The 18,831-nt window shown below is 37.6% G+C and overlaps 1 protein-coding gene across 8 annotated transcripts in view; it reads left to right on the top strand.

The window, feature by feature from the left end:
- ATF7IP (activating transcription factor 7 interacting protein) overlaps positions 1-18,831 on the top strand; it is a 97,061-nt gene that overhangs the window by 63,594 nt on the left and 14,636 nt on the right. For 4 of the 8 annotated variants that reach the window (XM_069854594.1, XM_069854602.1, XM_069854619.1 and 1 more), the window contains 2 exons: positions 1,047-1,114; positions 2,531-4,761. In XM_069854594.1, coding sequence (XP_069710695.1) covers positions 1,047-1,114; positions 2,531-3,973 — 1,511 coding nt within the window. In that variant the 3' untranslated portion in view covers positions 3,974-4,761. Of the gene's footprint in view, positions 1-1,046; positions 1,115-2,530; positions 4,762-15,966; positions 16,046-18,831 lie in introns of those variants that run through there. The other 4 variants (XM_069854634.1, XM_069854644.1, XM_069854653.1 and 1 more) reach the window with 2 other exon arrangements.

The raw sequence follows: 18,831 nt of genomic DNA on the forward strand, positions 1-18,831 counted from the left end.
TTCTGATTTTACCTGCCTTGAAAATTGTTTTCTAACAGGTATTTATTCTAACAAGATTTCTAAATGAGTTAAAATTATAACTGGTTTCTTATTGGCACAATACGATGTTAAAATGAATTCAAACAGAGCTTGACATCAGAACTCGTTCTGTTTCATTTTCCCATCTCCTCAGTTACCTATATTAAAATACACCTTCCATAGAGTTTGACAGTTAAATGCTTTGTATTGATTTTTACCTCTAAACCTAATATAATGATTTAGTACAACATAAAAAGGATTGTGACAGATCAGGCACAGTAACCAGAGGAAGGGCGTATGTGTCAAAAAATGCCTCTTTTTTTGCAGTTCATATAGCCTTAGCATATACCCTAGTAGTTTTCTTCACAGAATTAAAATGCTGGTTTGGGCCAGTAGTGTTGCTTATAAGCAGTAGTTAAAATTAAAAGGAATGAGAAGGGAGAATTTGGATTTAAATGTTTACATCAAATATTCAAGCAACTTCTGCTCAAGCTGGAAGCATAGATATGTTTGCTGAGCTAGTAAAGATACTCAGTCTCTGTGCACAGATCAGTTATGTATTTTGCAGTTACGTATAAGATAGGGTTAATGTATTTTGCAGTCTGTTTAACCATCCATTGTTCAGTCAATTTTTTGTACAGAAATGTTGAATAATTGTGATTTTTCTCAGTTCAATATCTTGTCGGTTTACATACAGAGGCAGGAGAAATGAGTGTTACGCTTTGTCCTAGTGTAACTTCACAAAATATTTTGAATACACTGTCAGACTTTCAAGGAAAGAAACATGTACTGCTTCTAGGCTGGGAAGTGCCATTTTGCTTTTCTGTATCTTCTGTCCCATCTGAAAAATGGTAGTAATCCAGCTTGAATACATATAATTGGAAATCAGGGCTGAAAAATGTTAGATGTGCCACGTACTGAATGTTTAGTATTAAACAATTTTTAATATTGCCTCCAAATTTGCGTAGTGGATAGCAGTATTTAGTACTGATCAGATGTTGCAAATGAACAATTTTTTGACCCTTCAGAAAACCAGACAAGCAGGCCACCAGTTGATACTTCTGCAAACAAGCGACCTGCTGAGGGAACAACACAGGTAAGTTGTTGATTATATTTCTGCATAAAATTCTAAAGTTACAATCCACAGGACAAAAGTTCTTTCCTTTTTTTGCTCATAATGAAACAGTTGTTTGTTTTGTGCCATCCTTTCTGTCCATTTGTATTTTTCTTCTTCTGATCGAGAGCATTACTTGGAGCATGAGCCTTTTGATAATCTTTTTAGATGCTTTCTGATAGGTTTCAAGTAAGTAAATGATACAACAGAGCTAGCATACGAAAGGAAATCCTGCCCCGTTTTTGTCTGAAGAGCTTCAACTTTAAGCTACAAATATTTAGTGAAGTATTGCAGCACTTTCATTTCCATGCTAATCCAGAAGGTAATAAGAATTGGGATTCTGATAATTCATTCCCATATGTCTTAAAGGAGATTTAAAAAAGAAAGGAAAAGAAACTTCAGGATTAACTACTTGGTGAACTTGGTGATAAAGGAGAACTTGCAGTACTTCTGGATTCCTCATTAAGATTTGTTGAATTGGTCTTGAAATTTAAACGTTGACATTCAGCTATTGAAAATTTTTTGTAATTAATTTTTTTTTCTGCATACTGATATTTCACAAAGCACCTCATATTTACACTGCTGATGACTGGAAATCTTTTTATTAAGGGGAATAAAATTAATTTCTTCTAGCCAAAATTTCCACATTTAATAGTGTTTCAAGGTACAGTTAGATCTGAATGGTATTTCAAAGCAAGAGGAAAATACACTGGACAATATTCTGGTTTTCCACTGTCACAGAAATAGTCTGGCAAAGATAACCAGTATTGCAGAGTATAAACTGTGCCCCACTCTACCTTTTTATTAACTCATTTGATAAAGAATGGGTGTTTGAAATTTCATTTTTCAAGATACCTGTGGATTATAGCTATTAAAACATTGTCAGTACTTGATATGTGGTATTGGTACCAGATATGGATGATGTACAATTTGAATATTTAATGTTAAATATAAGATGTATTTTTTGGAGGTTTTTTTTTTTTGGTGGAGCCTGAAACCCGGAAAAGATTTTGGAAAAATATATTGTGTGTGTTAGTGGTATTTAACAATGGAAGGTGAGCAAGGGGGGAAATAAACAGCATGTGGTGCTTTCCGGTTTTCAGTCTTACGTTATAATGTATGTTTCTAGGTTTGCTTTCAGTCAAATCAGTTAAAGCATGTGTAATGCCATGGTTAATAAAGAAGGACGTGATGCATTTTAAATTGGCTAGTGAGGTATGGATTTGACATGCCATATTTCAAAAATCCAGTTAATGCCACCTGCTTTTTGTTATGTAAAATCCAAAGTATTATGTATTACTCCGCACTTCACAGCTCTGAGAGCAAAAAGTAGTTCGCTGTGTGCCGTATACCTGTGGCATATTTGATGGTACAACTTTGATCAATTGTTTCAAAAAGCAGTTGAAACAGGAAGAGACTTCATCAGAAAATAAAGAAGCAGTAGAAGCAGAACAGACGAATTTTAACTTCCCCGAGGATGTCCTCTTTGGCTTGGAGGAGGAGGAAGAGGATGCTAAGAGCATCAAAAACACCCACAAGCAGACTGGCTGGGCAGCTAACCTATTAAAACAATGGCTGACCAAAAATGGCAAGGATCCTAGCTTTGAATTGGTCCCAGTAAGTGAACTCAATGATATCTTAAGGGAGTTTTATTACACAATAAGGAATCATGATGGAAATACCTACAGTGTGGCAAGCTACAAGTCAATACGTGCTGGCTTAAACCGGCATCTCAAAATGCCACCTTATAATCGTCAGATTTGCTTAATGAAGGACAAAGAGTTTTCTAGTGCAAACACGGTATTTGTGAGTGTGCTGAAGATGCTGCGCATGCAGGGGAAAGATGAGACTCACCACCATCCTCCTATAGCTGCTGAGGACTTGCGTAAGATTAAACGTTCTGGTGTGCTGGGTTTGCACAGTCCACTAGCACTCGTCAACAAAGTGTGGTTTGATTTGCAATTGCATTTTGCCAAACGAGGGAGGGAAATTTTAAGAGATCTGGCTCCAGATGCTTTTGTTGTTGAGAAGGACAAGAACGGGCGTCGATATGCTATGTTTAGGTATCCTGGCAAAGGAAAAAATGGAGAAGATCCTCATAAAATGGGTAAAATGTATGATATGCCAGGGGACCCAAACTGTCCTGTTTTTTCCTTGGAGCTTTATTTGTCTAAGTTGCCTCCGGAGCCCCCTGCCTTTTACCTACATCCTTTAAAGCTCACATCAGAGCAAATGCAAGAACAGCCTGTCTGGTACAAAAGAGAACCGATGGGTGTGAACTACTTGGGTACCATGATGCCCAGGATCAGTGTGGCAGCCAGGCTTTCTCAACGATATACCAATCATTCTCTCCGAACTACCACCATCCAGCTACTCTGTGAAGCAGGACTGGGGCCTAGAGAAATCATGGCAGTGACAGGCCATCGATCTGAGTCTGCTATTAGACACTACTGGGGAGCGGCGGAAGTTCGCTACAGGGCTTGGTCAGATATAATGGAGAATAACGTCCCCAATTACCTATTTAGCAAGATCCCAAATGAAGTGATAAAAGAATCACTGTGTGGTGCCTCCACCTCTTCTATAAACCACGTTCTAGAACAAAGCAAAATTTTATTCCCTAAGAAATCAGTGGTGCCACCTGGCACTAATTCTGTGACTTCAGTCCCTGAGGGACACCAAGCTCTGAATTCCAAAAGCCCTGTCCTGTTGAACCACAGTTCTTCCAAGGTGTTTCTCCCCAAGAAACTGGCCAGTGGGAACCTAACTGTTGGTTCCCTTCAAGGCTGTGGTAACAAGCCTGTTTTTATAAAGAGTGTGATAAAACAAGAACCAATGACTTGATGCTTCTGTACTGCAACTGAGCTCAAATTAATTGCTAAAATGGAAAAGTTATCAGATTTGTTTTTTCATTTCATCTACTGAGGAAATTTCTTACAGTCTAGTCCAGGAAGAAGTATCCTGTTCACGCTCCTTAAGTGAGCTATGGAACGGAAACTTTAACAGAGCAGGGCTTGGAGTTTGTATGACTTTCTGTGGCAGCTGGGACTCTTAAGTGGCTGAGCAAAGCTATTTTTAAAAAATGAAAGGGAGATATTGATTCCCATTTAGCTGAAGAACTACGCTTCCTTCATTAACTTCATGGCTTTTCTATTTTGTAAAGAGTGTGTTTATTATACCATTTTGTGCCTGCGGGCACTAATGTAGCATCTTACAAATCAAATACTTGATTACTGAAGAGCATGGAGAAAGTAGAAGGTAAATGAAATAGACACAGATAAACTACAAGTATATACATATGCATGAAAACACCTGGAATTGCTTGACCAATGTCACCCTCTCTGTTCAAATCGTTATCAAACCTACCAGAGGATTGTCCCTTCTTTTTTAAAACATCCTTCTAAATGTACCTTTTCTGTGAGCTATGGATTTGTATTGCAGGTCTTTCCTTTTCCTGTTTAATATTTTTGGTTAAGATTTCAGTCATTCTGCTCTCCGAGGGCAATATTTGATACAAATTACATTAAAATTGGGATCTCTTCAGTTGTGCATGAAATGGGGGAAAAGTTCTTAGAAGAGTTGAGAATGAGTTTGTTGCTTAAATGACAAGTAATTAGAGCTGAAGTGTTGTCTTTGTATGTGCTTTTCTTGTGGTGAGAGGGCTTTATTTTTTTACTTCCTCTCACCTACCCCCTTCCATGACCTTTCACATTGTCTTTGCAGCATATTATTTGTCAGTATAGTGTAATTCATAGGATGAACATCTTGTTCTTCTCTACCAAACCCTATCCAAATACTGGTTTTGATTTTAACTTCTTTAGATTAGTTCACTCTAGTAAACGGATGTTATCATTTCATTTTCCATAGGAGATTTTTTACAGGTTAGGAGCTCTTAGGACAGTGGTTATGAATTTTGTCAGAGAAATTAAATTGTAGTTTCAAAGGCTTTTTAATGAAGGAAAATTACGAACTAGTAGGGCTATTCATAGTTCATTTTTAATGAATTGCATTTGAATCTCATTCACGGTTTATATCTGCTAATCTATGCCATGACTTCTGTCAGAGATTCTGACAAATCAAGAGATCTTCCTGCAAATAAAAATAGAAGACTGGTCATCAGATCACAAATTATGGTAGGTCCACTTGGGGAGAAGAAATAGTGTAGCATTTAAAACCATTTTCCGTTATATTGACTGAATGAAATAACATTGGCTTCATCCTTTTGAAATGCATGTGTATACGTGTACATGCACACCCATGCACGCACACAGTTTATCACACTAAGTACTTCACTATGCTGCTCAGCAGTGGACAGACAGAAAAATCCCAGTTGAAATAACAAATTGACCATAATAAACTTTAATTCTGTGGAGAACTTCCTTGCTGGGAAAGGCTTTCAAATATTGAATGAGATTTATCACTTCAGCATCTGAAGAAAGGGCTTCATGCCTGAACTTTGGAGTCTTTACCTTTGTGTTTACCTTTGTGGCCTTGCTTAGGTTATTCATACTTACTGCAGCAGTTTTCCAAAGTGTGAGAGTCATACAATGTTCTGTTTTCTAATGGATCATGTTAAACATAAAAGGTTTTGAAAGTGCTCTGTTTATCTTCCAGACTATTTACAGTCCCTTTTATTTGCTGTTAAAATGATGCAGCTAGTTAATCAGATATAATTAACACTAAAATTACCTCTGCACAATCCTACGCTTTTCTTAGTTGCAGCATTAACTTACAACACCAGTGACTAGAGGAGGGAAATCATGGATCCAGGATTATGATTTTTTAAAGCCTAGAGTAAATCAAATGGAAGTGGTAGAGAAAATTATCCTTTCCAATGTCTAGAAAGAAGAAAAATGGTGGGGGAAAGGGCAAACAGTTCTCAAAATAGAGAACTGCGCAGTTCTAGGACATTTTAGATAATATGCATACAGTACACTTCCAGATTTTAGGGATTCGTAATACTGCCATATTGGCAAACTTAATTTCTTGTTTGAAAAGGTTTGCTCTAAACTCACTGAGATGGGTAGGTATTATTCTGCCTCACCCTCCCTCTCCCTTGTCCTCCCTCCGCCCCCCAAAGAAATATTCCTGTCTTTGTCTTGGGTAGTTGCTCATTCCAGCATACTGGTGTTGAGCATTTGTCTTGCAGAAATGGGGAAAGTATGTTGCCAGGAGATGATTCTCTTTTGTTCCCTTTTGCTGCGTACTGTGGTCATACTGGCCACGTGCCCTGCTCTGATCCAAACTGTATCTAGGTAACTTACTGTAACAGCATACTGCTGATTATTTCATTCCTTAAATCACTAGCTAGATTTGTGTTAAATTGAAAAAGGAACTTTTAGCCCATCTGGCCATGACTGATTCTTTTTAATTATCATTTGGCTTCTAACTTGACTTCCATTCTGCTGGCTCATCTGTAAGGATCTAATTCTATTGGCACTAATTATGCAATGTCCTCGTGGTACCTTCAGTTTGAACCTGATACTTCAAAGCTATTGATAGCAGTATTACTAGCTTTTTATTTTTGTGTGGGACAAAGTCTTCGTGAAAATGAGAAAAAGCATTCCTCATTTGGGCTGAAAGTATTATTGCTTCACAAGAGCTGGAATGAGTGTTCAGTAAGCTTTCCACTAATACTTGAATTAATTCTCATTAAGAGAACGTATTTCTCGCCTTCCAGAACTGAAAAAGCTTTGTCCTGTTCCCCTTCCCACATGAAGTGTTAAATGAATCTTCCTTTTACATGTTTCTTTGAAGTAAAGCTGAAGTAGGCAAACAGGGTCATTTGTAAAGTGAATTTTGGCTGTGCACACAGTGATAAGATGTGTAAGGGGGCTTTTCCTTTTTTTTTTTTTTTTTTTTTCCTTTAACTCCAAGTTAAAATTTCCAGTCAGTCCTGTTTGTGGCAATACAGGTTATGCTGTGTGAACATCATGGATTCTGTGAAAATGGATATGAATCGGACTGCTCAGTGGCAGTATCAGCAGAAAACCTCTTTTTCTTATACTGCTATTATAGATGAATCATGTTGGTGAACCAACAGGCTAAGTACAGTTTGTTTGCCTAACCTTAAATTTTGACTTTTGCTCTAAACCTAATACAAAATTGTTAAACATCATTAAAAGTTACTTTTAGGAATGTAAATGTAACAAATACACACTCAAAGAAATGTATTATCTGTTTCTTTTAGATTTTCACATTAGGTTTTTCCTGAAATAAGAATGTTATATTTCGGTTGCAAACAAAAAAAAATTTACTTAGCCTTAACAAGTCAATTAAACTAATTTTTTAAATAATGGCTGCCATGTCATTGTTTAAATTCCATTCTGCTTGATGGAGATGACTCTGAAAACAGTGGGGAATGACTGGAACCTTATATAATACATCTATGTATTTAGTTTTGCATTTCATTTTCGTAATGAAGCTTCAGTACTGGTGCCATGAATCTAGAACTTGTACTTTCTGTGCTGTTTCTTGATAAGTTTGGAAATCCCTGCTGTTACTTTAATTACTATTACCCTAATTATTGTTTATTTTTATAAAGTTGGCACAGTATCTTGAAACATGTTGGGTTGGGGTTTTTTTTAAATTCTAATATTGCAATTTAAATAATTCTTCCTCACTATTAGATACTGTGGTCTGCAGTGAGGGAAATCTAGAAGGTAAATGTTTTTGTCCTCTCATGCGTTTTCTCTGTGCCCCTTGAAGAACACTGTTTTGCACAATGTCAAAAACCTGAAGGCATCGGAAGGATAGTTTGAAATTGAACGTGTTCTTGGCTTTGTTGTTTTCAGTCTGATCCATCTTTTTAGTTATCTTGAACCACACAGCTTCTCAATGGTTGTCAGTATAGTCAGAGTTTTCAGTAAGCAGCTCAGATGTATGGTTTTGTTGTATGGCTGCTTCTCCTTTTTTTTCAGCCTTCCTTCTGCTGCTTGCTCAAAAAGAAATGGCCACAGGAGTGTGGGTGGGAACATCTTACTATGTTGGTGTTAGTTTCTTAACTTCAACATTTTCCTGCATACACAGAAATTTAAGGGTTGTTATTCAGTCCCAGACATTTTACTAATGGCCATTCAGTGCCTCAGGTCCTAGAATTGCATTTCTGAAGACGTGACAAGCACTTTTTCTGTAGTAGGGTAAATATTACTGTTACAGAGGCAAAGGCATTTTTTAATTGTATAACAAATCTTTAGAATGGTTTTTAAGTATTTTATTATGAATCCCAGTTATAAATACAGGATTTATATATTATATAAAATATATTAATATAACTATGATATACTGAGGGAATCTATGAAAGCAGCTTTTATTATGTTGTGACATAAAAATAAACAAATATGAATGGGGTTGGATGTGTTAAAAATGGCTGGCATAAAGTCAATCTGTTGAACAATGATAATGTTAGATTTACTAAAAACCCAGGTCTGGTCAATAGACTTTTCTTCCCTGTTCCCCACTCCAGGTGCACCTTATCCTCTTATGAAATAAATCTTCTTTCCGTTTAAATTGTATCTGTGCATTTCACCTTTTCAGTTAACATTAGGTTTTTTAGAAAAAATCCACCAGTGTCCTATCCATTTCCCATGGTTTCTGACATGCCTTGATTTGTTTGGTTGAAGTAAAGTTTAACTGGAGCTGTTTTGCTGACTATTGGAAATTCATCTGGTGAAATGTTAATAAAGTACATTTATGACTCCTATCCCTTTACATTGCAATGTTTTACAAACCTCGTGAATGTTTGTGGGGGAAACAATGTGAACAAAGTGGATATGTCAGCTTACAACTTATAAGCAGCTATTAATTCTATATTGTTGAAGCATTATTGATGAATGTTTTCTTGCATTTCATGGTTTCATCACTGAAAATAAACATGCATAATTATATATGCAAAATGGGATACTTGGTTTTTGTCTCTAACCTTGGTTTTATGTTTGTGCTGTTTAAAATGCAACTAGCTCTGTTATCTGCAAAGTGGAACCTTTACCTGAGGCCAGTTAGAACTTTAAATTATAAAGATATTAGCAGGAGGACAGATTAAAAGTCATGGATTCACTTGGATTTTGTTCCTTAGAACAGCCAACCAGTTCATCTGTATGACATCCTACTAGGAATTCTGCAGATTATTTTTTAATTCATTTTTTAGAGTGATTTGTCTTTCCTTGAGACCACACCGGTGTTACCTAAACCGTACCCAGTTACTGAGAACAGCTTTCAATCAGTAAATATGCTGGTGGTTTATAGGCTCCAATTTTTTATTTTGGGCCAAAAAGTTGAGAGCAATATTAAATCAATCTAACTGACAATATCATTACACCAGACATGGGAAATAGCTCTTAGATGATACATTAAACTAATCTGAAAATTACTGTAAATAATATTTACTGATGAATAAGATGATCTTCCATTAGCCAAGATGGCAATCCTATATAACTGTTGGGAAATTGTCAGTTAGCTTTGAGGAAACAAGGCAGATGTTATACGTTAAGAGAGTAAGAACCATGCGCGTGCATCTGTTTGTGTTCATTTACACACTTTTAAACTGCTTGGTTAAGGAAAAATAAAATCACAGCAGTAAGGAAGTACTTTTAAGCATTGTGTCAAGTGTTTCTTTATGACTTTTAGTTGGAATTATGATTGCTAGTGCCTAAAAACAGCATTTCTGGCAAACAATCCTTCGGATAGCCTTCTTGATTTATGATTCTTTTTAATAGGAGTACCAGAGCCAAGGTCTCTTCTTTGCACCAAAGAAATGAGAGGTTATATAATACACAGGGAGTTACTAAGGCCGATTTATCATTTTCTTCCATGCTTGCATTGTTCTTGTTCTGTAGGTAATGTTGCATAGATTAAGGATAAGGAGAACACAGCAGTCTTGTAAATGCAATGTGTAAAATGTCTGTCGGCAGTTTTTGATTATTTTACAAGTGTGCAACCACACCCTAGCAAAACATGTATTGCAGCCCTGTGAAATTTTGTTTGTGCAAACTGTGGTCTCTGTAAACTGCTGAGTTGACTGCATTGCCGTTTTCATTTTTATCTTGGTAAGAATTGACAAATACTTTTGGTACTTGGTCAAATAAATTTTCATGATAGCTTTACAAGGCTGGAATAATTAGTACAATTTTGTGGAAGTTACTGCATTGGAAAAGAATAACTGTTAAAGAATGATGAGTCTGACGTGGAAGCAGTTGGTGACTGAAATATACTTAAAAATGTATTAAAAAAATAATTTCCACAGCTGGTTAGTCTGTACTTGAAATCTGTAATTTTCTATGTGGATGACTAAAAAAATGATATGGACTTATAATGATACATAGAAACACAGTATCACCACCCTCCCCCCAGCTCCCCCACATCATTCCCAGAACATATTTTTAACATAATTTACAATGGATTTTGCTATTATATAATGCCTCGGTGCGTCGTGTATAATTGTGTTGTTGTGATGCTTCATTGATTCTGTTTTACAACCCCCAGAATGTTTTCTGTTTTGTTACTGTAGAAATAATTAATTGTCTGCACTGTGTCAGTGGTCCACGCATAATTTTCTTAATTTTGATCTTTACTACCGTGGAATTAATTTTTATTTTGCATTGTATTTTTGTTGTGGTTGAATTTATTTCCCTTCATTTTTCACTTTTACATACTGAGATGTTTCTTTATGAAAAGCAGGTGGCATTACAATGAATAGCTTTGTTACCACTATGTGATGAACTGAACCGTGGCATTATATAATACCAAAACCTTTTCTTTTAATTTTTTATATATATATTACAAATAGAGAAGTGTACATTCTGAACTGTCTGCAAAATACCAACGTTTCGTTTTTTCACGTGGTACAATACACGTGTGCATTAGTGTGTGTATATGTGTGGTGATGTAAAATGTTGTAACTGGTAACATTTTCTGTTTGATTTGAACTTTAAAGATATCTTTTTAAGTTTTCTTCAGTGGTTTGGCAGTGACATATATAGGCTGTGATGTTCTAACTGCTTCCTTCTGTGTTAATTTTCACAATTGTGGTTTTGGGGGAAGATACCTCCTTTTCTCAACATCATGTCTACCATATGTGCTTTGACCTTTAAATTCAGTCCCCTTTATTGTATTGGTTTTCTGCAAGGAACTGAAGTGTCTTTTTTTCTTCCCCAGCCCCCCCGTTTTTTTTCCTTTCTTTTTCTTTTCAAAATTATGAACTACTAATCAACTTAATTTACAACAGTGCTGATCTGAAAATGTTGCTGGATAGCAGAGCTAAAGTGATATTCTTTCTCTCACTGCAGCCTTTTTTGCAGCAGTGTGAACTGGTCTCAGCTTGTGGAAAAATGGAGCATTAGCACATAAGGTAGCGCACCGAAGGTAGTAGCTGGTCTCAGTGTCCCTACTGTTCAAAGGCAGATGAGGAAACTGCTCCAGAATCAATTCTACACCAGAGACAGCCCTTCATTTTATTGCAAGGCTGATTCCTTTCCGATTTCCTGTTGTTAATTTGCCATTGGCCAATGTGAAGGTTAATTATTAGATATTGCCATCAATGACATACATATATGATGTAATGACAGTTTTGCAAGAGAAGCAAGAAAATTCTTGATTATAAAGCATTTACATTGTTTTTATTGCAAATTTTGATTGTGCCTTCAGATTCAGGTGACCCTGTTCACTGTATTTATGCATTTTTAACAAGTTCCGGGATTTTTATTACCTCTAAGGATTCTTTTTCTTATAGACTTAATTTTTAAATTTCTGTGATATAAGTATGCCACTGGTTCTAGAAAGTCACTGTATAGTTCTTTTCTTCCTCAAGGAAAACTGCGTTATTGATGTTTTTTCCTAGCACTTCTCCCATAACTACATCTCCTTTTTTTTTTTTTAATTAGCTCCTTTGTTTTCTCAGTACTTTGTTTACTTGTTAAAGAGACTTTTGTGGTCGGTGTTGGAAGAAAAATGTTAATGTTGTCATAGTACATGCAGTGGGAAACCCATGAAATTCTGAGGATAGGTGACTTTCACCGATCCTTTGTAGAAAACCTTTAACTGGAGTGTAATTGCAGTAATATGAACGGGTACTATATGTAAGAAATTAAGACAAAGTATTTCTAGTAGTTCTCATGGTATAAAAAAATCTGAAAATGTTAGAAGAGTCAGTACAATAGATTGTGTTTTACACCTAGCCCATGGAAATACAAATTTCTAATTTAAGTGAGAAAAAAAGCACAAAGCTGAGTAGTTGCATTTGTTTTATACGTACTTTTCATTATTGTATCTTCCATATGCATATAAAGCCATTTACGCTTACCTGATTAAGTAGTGATTAGAGGAGGTTACGATTTAGCCTCTGCTTCAGGACTTGCTGTATTTACTCAGATATTTGAAAGGGATAAGGATTTACTCTTTCGCCCCTCTTCTAGGGTCTTTCATTTCCTAGTTTCACAAGTTTTGTGCTTGCCATTAAAATACTTGCCCGTCACACTTGCCAAGTTGACGCTTGCTTGGGGCATAGGTAGCCCAGGGAAAGTTACATACTGGCTAATGCAGTAGGTGTGGATGTAACTTTGCAAACTGCAGAAGCTGGGGCAGGGGGTTTGCAGTGTGACAAGGTTCTCTTTAAGTAGAACACTTTTCAAAGCAGATCAAGATAGTAAATGTGAATTGCCTTTCTCCTTGGCTGATGGTTTCAGGAAAAACACACAAGAAGAGCAGAGTAGCATTACAATACATCCACACTGTCCATCTGTATTTGGAGCGGTGTGTGCTTGACTGCTGCTTGACTTGTTATTCTTTTTTTCCTACTGCTTTTTTACCTCTTCCTGCATCCTTTTTTCACCTTTGTTTGTACTCTTAATCAAAACCTTGCAGTTCCCTTGCCCCACTTCACGTAGTGTTTTGCTTTTCAACTTGAAGTTGTGTACATCTTGGGCTGGATCTGCGTTAGATTTAAGTATTAATTGTACTTTTACAGGATACGTGATTTCTATGCGTGACTGAAAGACCAGTGCCAGACTTCCCTATGCCTTCATCAGGGCTGCAAGCCTTCTTAAGCTGGTTTCTGATTTTGCTCAGAGCAGCTTGTCTGAATCTCCTGATACGTGACACAGCAACCTCCTCCTCCAAGTCCCATTCCCTTCTATTTACAGAAGCAATAGCAGTTTTTATTCCTTAGCTTTCCTCAAATACAGCTCTGTTGTAAACTGGAGTTTTCAGAAGTTCTTGTAGCAACAAAAATTTTCTTGAGAGGATTTCTGAGTAAAATAATTGTGATGTTCAAAAGGGGTGTGTTTCTTTTCTTGATGGATGATCTCAAATGGTTCCATTTGTAGATCTTAACCATGTTGTAAATGACAACGCTCCTATGCCGTATAATTCCCTAGGTAGGAAATGCAGCGTGCAGCATTCTCAGTGTTTGAGATTTTCCTGTATTGCTAGATTTAATTCAAGGGACATGCCTGGCAGGTGAACTTGTCAAATCTAGTTGGGGATGCTGGAGAGTGAGGACTTCAAGGTGTGCTGTGTGTGGAGTACAGCAGCATGTTGGAGTAGCTGGTATATGTGCCATGGAACCAAGAGTGGGGCATGTACCATAGAGCACTACTCAAAACGCTGCCTTCAAGATTTGCAGCTTCTAGTGTTGGCTGTATGTGCGTGTGTCAGACCTTGTCACAGGATTGGATTTATCATTTAATAGTTTAAATTATTTTACTTTATAAATTTATTTTAATATTTAATAGTAGAAATTATTCTACTAAAAAACTGCATACAGGGACACGTGCTGACCTGGAAATTCAAAGAGCGTTCTTGATTGACACAGTTAAGTAGGGCTTCAGGACAGTTAGCTCCCATACAGGGTATTTTTCTGGAGTTTTAGATGTTGTTGCTGAGGAAGCATTAAAAGCAAATTACTTTAGACTAATGTATTTTATAGAATCATAGGATGGTTAGGATTGGAAGGGACCATGAAGGTTATCTGGTCCAACCCCCCTGCAGTGAGCAAGGAGAATAGTTCTTTACAAGTCTCCCCCTCTGTTTTTTAATCTGCTTTCTCTTGGCAGAGAGTGCCATAGTTCAAAATGCAGATCGTTTACTGGGAAGATCGAGTTGGAATGAAATTCGTCTTGACTTTATGCTAACCACGTGATCATTGATTATTTGAATGTGCCTTTTATCATAAGATTGGAGTGGGTAAATTGGCTCATCATACAAAGGAAACTGAAGCTGGAAAGACTTTGAAATAGAAATCACTCAACAGAAGAGTTCCATGGTTAACAACTCTAAAAGTTGTTTATGTTTAGCAAAGGTAGAGTCTCTTCAGGGGTCTCTTCTGTTGCCCATGAATATAAGTAGTTAGATGTTCTTTCTTATTCAGGTTGTGTATCATGTAGATTATTAGCACAGTTTCATCTGGGGCAGCATCAGAACTTAAGGCAAGAAGAAATTGGGTTGTAATAATGCATAACTAAGAGATCAGCCATGTCAGACACTCCAAATTCAGTGACCCGTGATCTGGACATGGCTTTTGTTTGCATTTAGTAACCATACGATACCTCCTTTCCTTCTCCTCAAAGCTGTGCCTGTGTGAGATTTGTTTTTTGGATCTCCTCAAAGGCTTAGTTTTACCCAAACAAAAGGTCACAGAGTGGATAATCCCAGTGCTTAGGCTTTTTGCATTTGTCCCCATCAGACTGCACTGGAAAAAAAATCTCTAATATTCCTAGGATTTATCATGTTGGCATCTATATAGGCAGTGTGAGACTGATAACTCGTACGGGATTTTTCTCTGTTAATTGTTCAGAGTTTTTGATAATTATGTTGCTTTCCTAATCCTTTGTATCCTAAGGAACCTAGTTTACTCTAAATCCATAAATAAGTAGCAATTCAGTCCAATAAAAAATGATCATTTCTTCTACAAAACGAAAAAAAAAGCCTGGGTTTTACAGCAAGTTTAGGGAACTAGAAATGGGCATCATTCAAGACTTTTTTTTTTAGAAGTGTATTTTAAAACACAGACATATATGGGACTTCCCTCCATATTTTTTCCATCACCTAGAGGAAAATATTGGTAGTTACTCAGTCTGAATAGCCAAGGGACAGCAATTGTTCCAGAAGATAAATCTTGTTTGATGATCCTCTAGGTTTTTTTATAACATCTAGCTTTCACAATAATTTAAAAGATCCCTTTATCCTCTCTAAAGTGATTGTTACAGATTAGTTTTATATGTAGAATGATAGAATGCTAAAATTTGTTGTAAAGGCTAAAAATACAGTAACAAAATTACTTTTGAAAGCTGGATACAACTGGAGTTTTCTGACGGCTTTTGATGACATGTTTTATATGCATTACAGATTTCAGTGTAGCTTTCAATTTTTCTTATTGTGAAGTCAATTTCTTTATAGTCATATAGCCAAGCTGTCTCAAGATAAGTAATGTATTGTCCTGGTGGGTTGTTCTGTCAAAGGTTATTCTGCCACAGAGGAAAGAACAGGTTACAGCCAGATTAAAATATTAAGAGTCATACTTGAAAGATACTCTATAACACCAAATTGTTGTTTATTTACCTGTGAAATAACAATATGCTACTGATGATCAGGTTTTTTTCAGTTTGTAATTTTTGTTCCTTACAAAGCTAAAAACACTGTACTACACTACAGTCATTTGGTCGTTGCCTGTATTTCAGGTGCTGGGAAATAGGTCTAAAATATCTTCTTCCTGCTCATTTCATCTGTTCCCTTCTAATAAGTACATCAGTTCTGAGACCTCTCCTTTTCAATGTTCAATTTGAATCCCTTTTCCACCTGGGTTCCCTGGATTTGCTTTTGCAAAATGAAGGAGTTTTGTCTTTCAGAGCGCGAAGGTCACAGGAAGCGATTCAGGAGGTGTCATTGATCTTACGCTGGATGAAGAGGATAATAGCTCTTCGCAAGGTACGTGACAACCACTTTGCTAGCTGCAGGGATAATTAAGATACAAGTATTATTTTGTCCCTTGAATGATGGAAATGAATAAACTTCTGTTTGTGCTTAACATATTTCATTCCTTGGTGTTTCAGTTAAACAGGACTGTTCTTAAAGAATTCTGACAGGCATTAAATAAAAGGAATTCTACATACTGTAAAACAGTGTTCAAGATTCTTACCTTATGTTTGAATTCTTTATTATATTTTGGAAAGTTTTAGGTGTATTTCATTTTTCTGTTTGCTGCTTAATTAATGACCTTTTACTTCTACAGTTGGTATTCAGGCATTAGATTATTACAACTTCTGATCTTTTGTTTAACTGAAAAGCTTCACGTGCAAGAGTTTATATGCCAGATGTAGATCTGTTCCTTGCTGTGGGACTGTATGCCGAGGTTAGAATAAATACAGTTGTACTCTTGTATCCTTTGGCAGTGTTGATGCACTTCATTTTTTAAAATAATACTTTTTATAAGCCTTACTTAACTGTGGGCAGGTCTAATCATAATTAGCATTGGATTATCAAAGTATTCTAGTATTTCAGAGAAGTTATAAGAGTTTGTATTAAGGCTATGTATTGCACTGTCATCTTAGCTGTAAAATTGATACTTACACTTTTAGAGATAAAATAATTCTGTGTGGTCTCAGAATTCATGCCTCTGCACTGCATTCTGAATACCAGCCACCAAGAAGTTTGATTCTTCTAGACAACCTCATTGGCTGTCTCTCTAGCTATCGTGTTCAAGTTCTGCATGTACATTCTTAATATTTTTACTTGCTCTTTATGACGCAAATGTAGAAAGTCAAACTGGGATGTGGTAGCAGCCCTTTCAGTGAGAGGAAAAAATGTAAGAGGTAAAAATGTAAGATTACCACCAAAAAGAGTTCATGTGGTACACAAGTATTAAAGAAGCATTAGGCAATTCAGATAGCTGACAGTCCAGCTCTTTTATTATTAGAGGGTATGTGATGGACACTGAACTGAGTATGAGCCACCAGTGTGCTCCTGTTTGTTAGTGTTCCCCAGACATTGACTCGCCCTTCCTTGATTTCAGAGCAGTTGAGGTAGCTGAGGTAGTTGAGGACCCTCTGTAGAGGGTCCAGAAGGTCCAGTAGATGCAGTAGACAGTGTTGAGATGGTGGGGGTCTAGAGTATGTGACCTGTGAGAAGAGATCAACAGACTATGGCGTGTTTGGCAAAGAGCAAGCTCAAAGACAAGTAATAGCAGCCTACGACAACTTGGAGGATGGTTACAAAGGTGATGGAGTGTAACTTCTCAGTCGTATCAGGTGATACATCAAGGGGCAGTGACCATGAACTACAAGTTCAGGAGGTTCGGGTTGAGGAGAAAAGAAAAGAAGTCACAGTAGGAAGGTAGCGCAGCACAGAGGGATGGTAGAAGCTCTTGACTGTTCTCGAGATTCAGCTAGGCTAAAACACAACTCACTTAATGCTGATTGGTGGTCCAGCTTCAACAGTCCAGAGGTTGGACTACACAGCCAGTGAGGTCCTTTCCAGACAGGATTTTGATGGTTCTGTGAACTGCTTAGCTGAGTATCGGAATAGTACAGGAATCAAGTTGTTACCTCTTCTATGTCTTCTGAAGGTTCATTTTCAAGAAGAGGTGGTTGTGCTTGGACTATGGTGTCAGCTAAGGTTAGCCTACCCAGTCCTATTTATTGTCATGTAAAGTACTCCAACAGATCTAAGTGGATTGATGGTATGTTTTAAAGTAGCATGTCCCAGTGTTATAGTGTATTGCAGCTAATCTGTCTGTCAACAGTAACATTTCTCAGAGAAGTTTTTTCCTTCCTGATTGCATAAAGTCTTCACCTCACAGCTACCATAGATGATCAATGCCATGGTTGCATGTGCACCTCTAAGAACGTTTCTTTAAGTAGAAGTGCTAGGAGCCACAGCAAAGTCCTAGCTGTGTTACAGTACAGTAACCTAATTCTTTCTTGGTTTCTTTTTCTGGGGCTTGATCCAGTACGTTACAGTTTTCTGTTGTGGGAAATTCTGAGATTCTTTCCTTTTAGTTGTCAGGTTTTAGAAAATCCTCCTTTCCTTAGGAGGAAGGTTAGCGGGGTACTTTCAGGCAGGGTTAGCTCCCCTGTGTCTCTTCACTGCAAAGCAGAAGCGAGGCTCATGCTGATAGTCCGCAGCCTTGCGGATTAGGCATCGAGTGCACCCTGAGCAAGTTTGCGGACGACACTAAGCTGGGTGGAAGTGTCGATCTGCTGGAGGGTCGGGAGGCTCTGCAAAGGGATCTGAACAGGCTGGACCGCTGGGCAGAGTCCAATGGCATGAGGTTTAACAAGGCCAAATGCCGGGTCCTGCACTTGGGGCACAACAACCCTGTGCAGTGCTACAGACTAGGAGAAGTCTGTCTAGAAAGCTGCCTGGAGGAGAGGGACCTGGGGGTGTTGGTTGACAGCCGACTGAATATGAGCCAGCAGTGTGCCCAGGTGGCCAAGAAGGCCAATGGCATCTTGGCTTGTATCAGAAACAGTGTGACCAGCAGGTCCAGGGAGGTTATCCTCCCTCTGTACTCGGCACTGGTGAGACCGCTCCTCGAATCCTGTGTTCAGTTCTGGGCCCCTTACCATAAGAAGGATGTTGAGGCTCTGGAGCGAGTCCAGAGAAGAGCAACAAAGCTGGTGAGGGGGCTGGAGAACAGGCCTTATGAGGAGGGGCTGAGAGAGCTGGGGTTGTTTAGCCTGGAGAAGAGGAGGCTGAGGGGAGACCTCATTGCT

Source organism: Phaenicophaeus curvirostris, chromosome 1, assembly GCF_032191515.1.
Source record: "Phaenicophaeus curvirostris isolate KB17595 chromosome 1, BPBGC_Pcur_1.0, whole genome shotgun sequence".
NCBI lineage: Eukaryota > Metazoa > Chordata > Aves > Cuculiformes > Cuculidae > Phaenicophaeus > Phaenicophaeus curvirostris.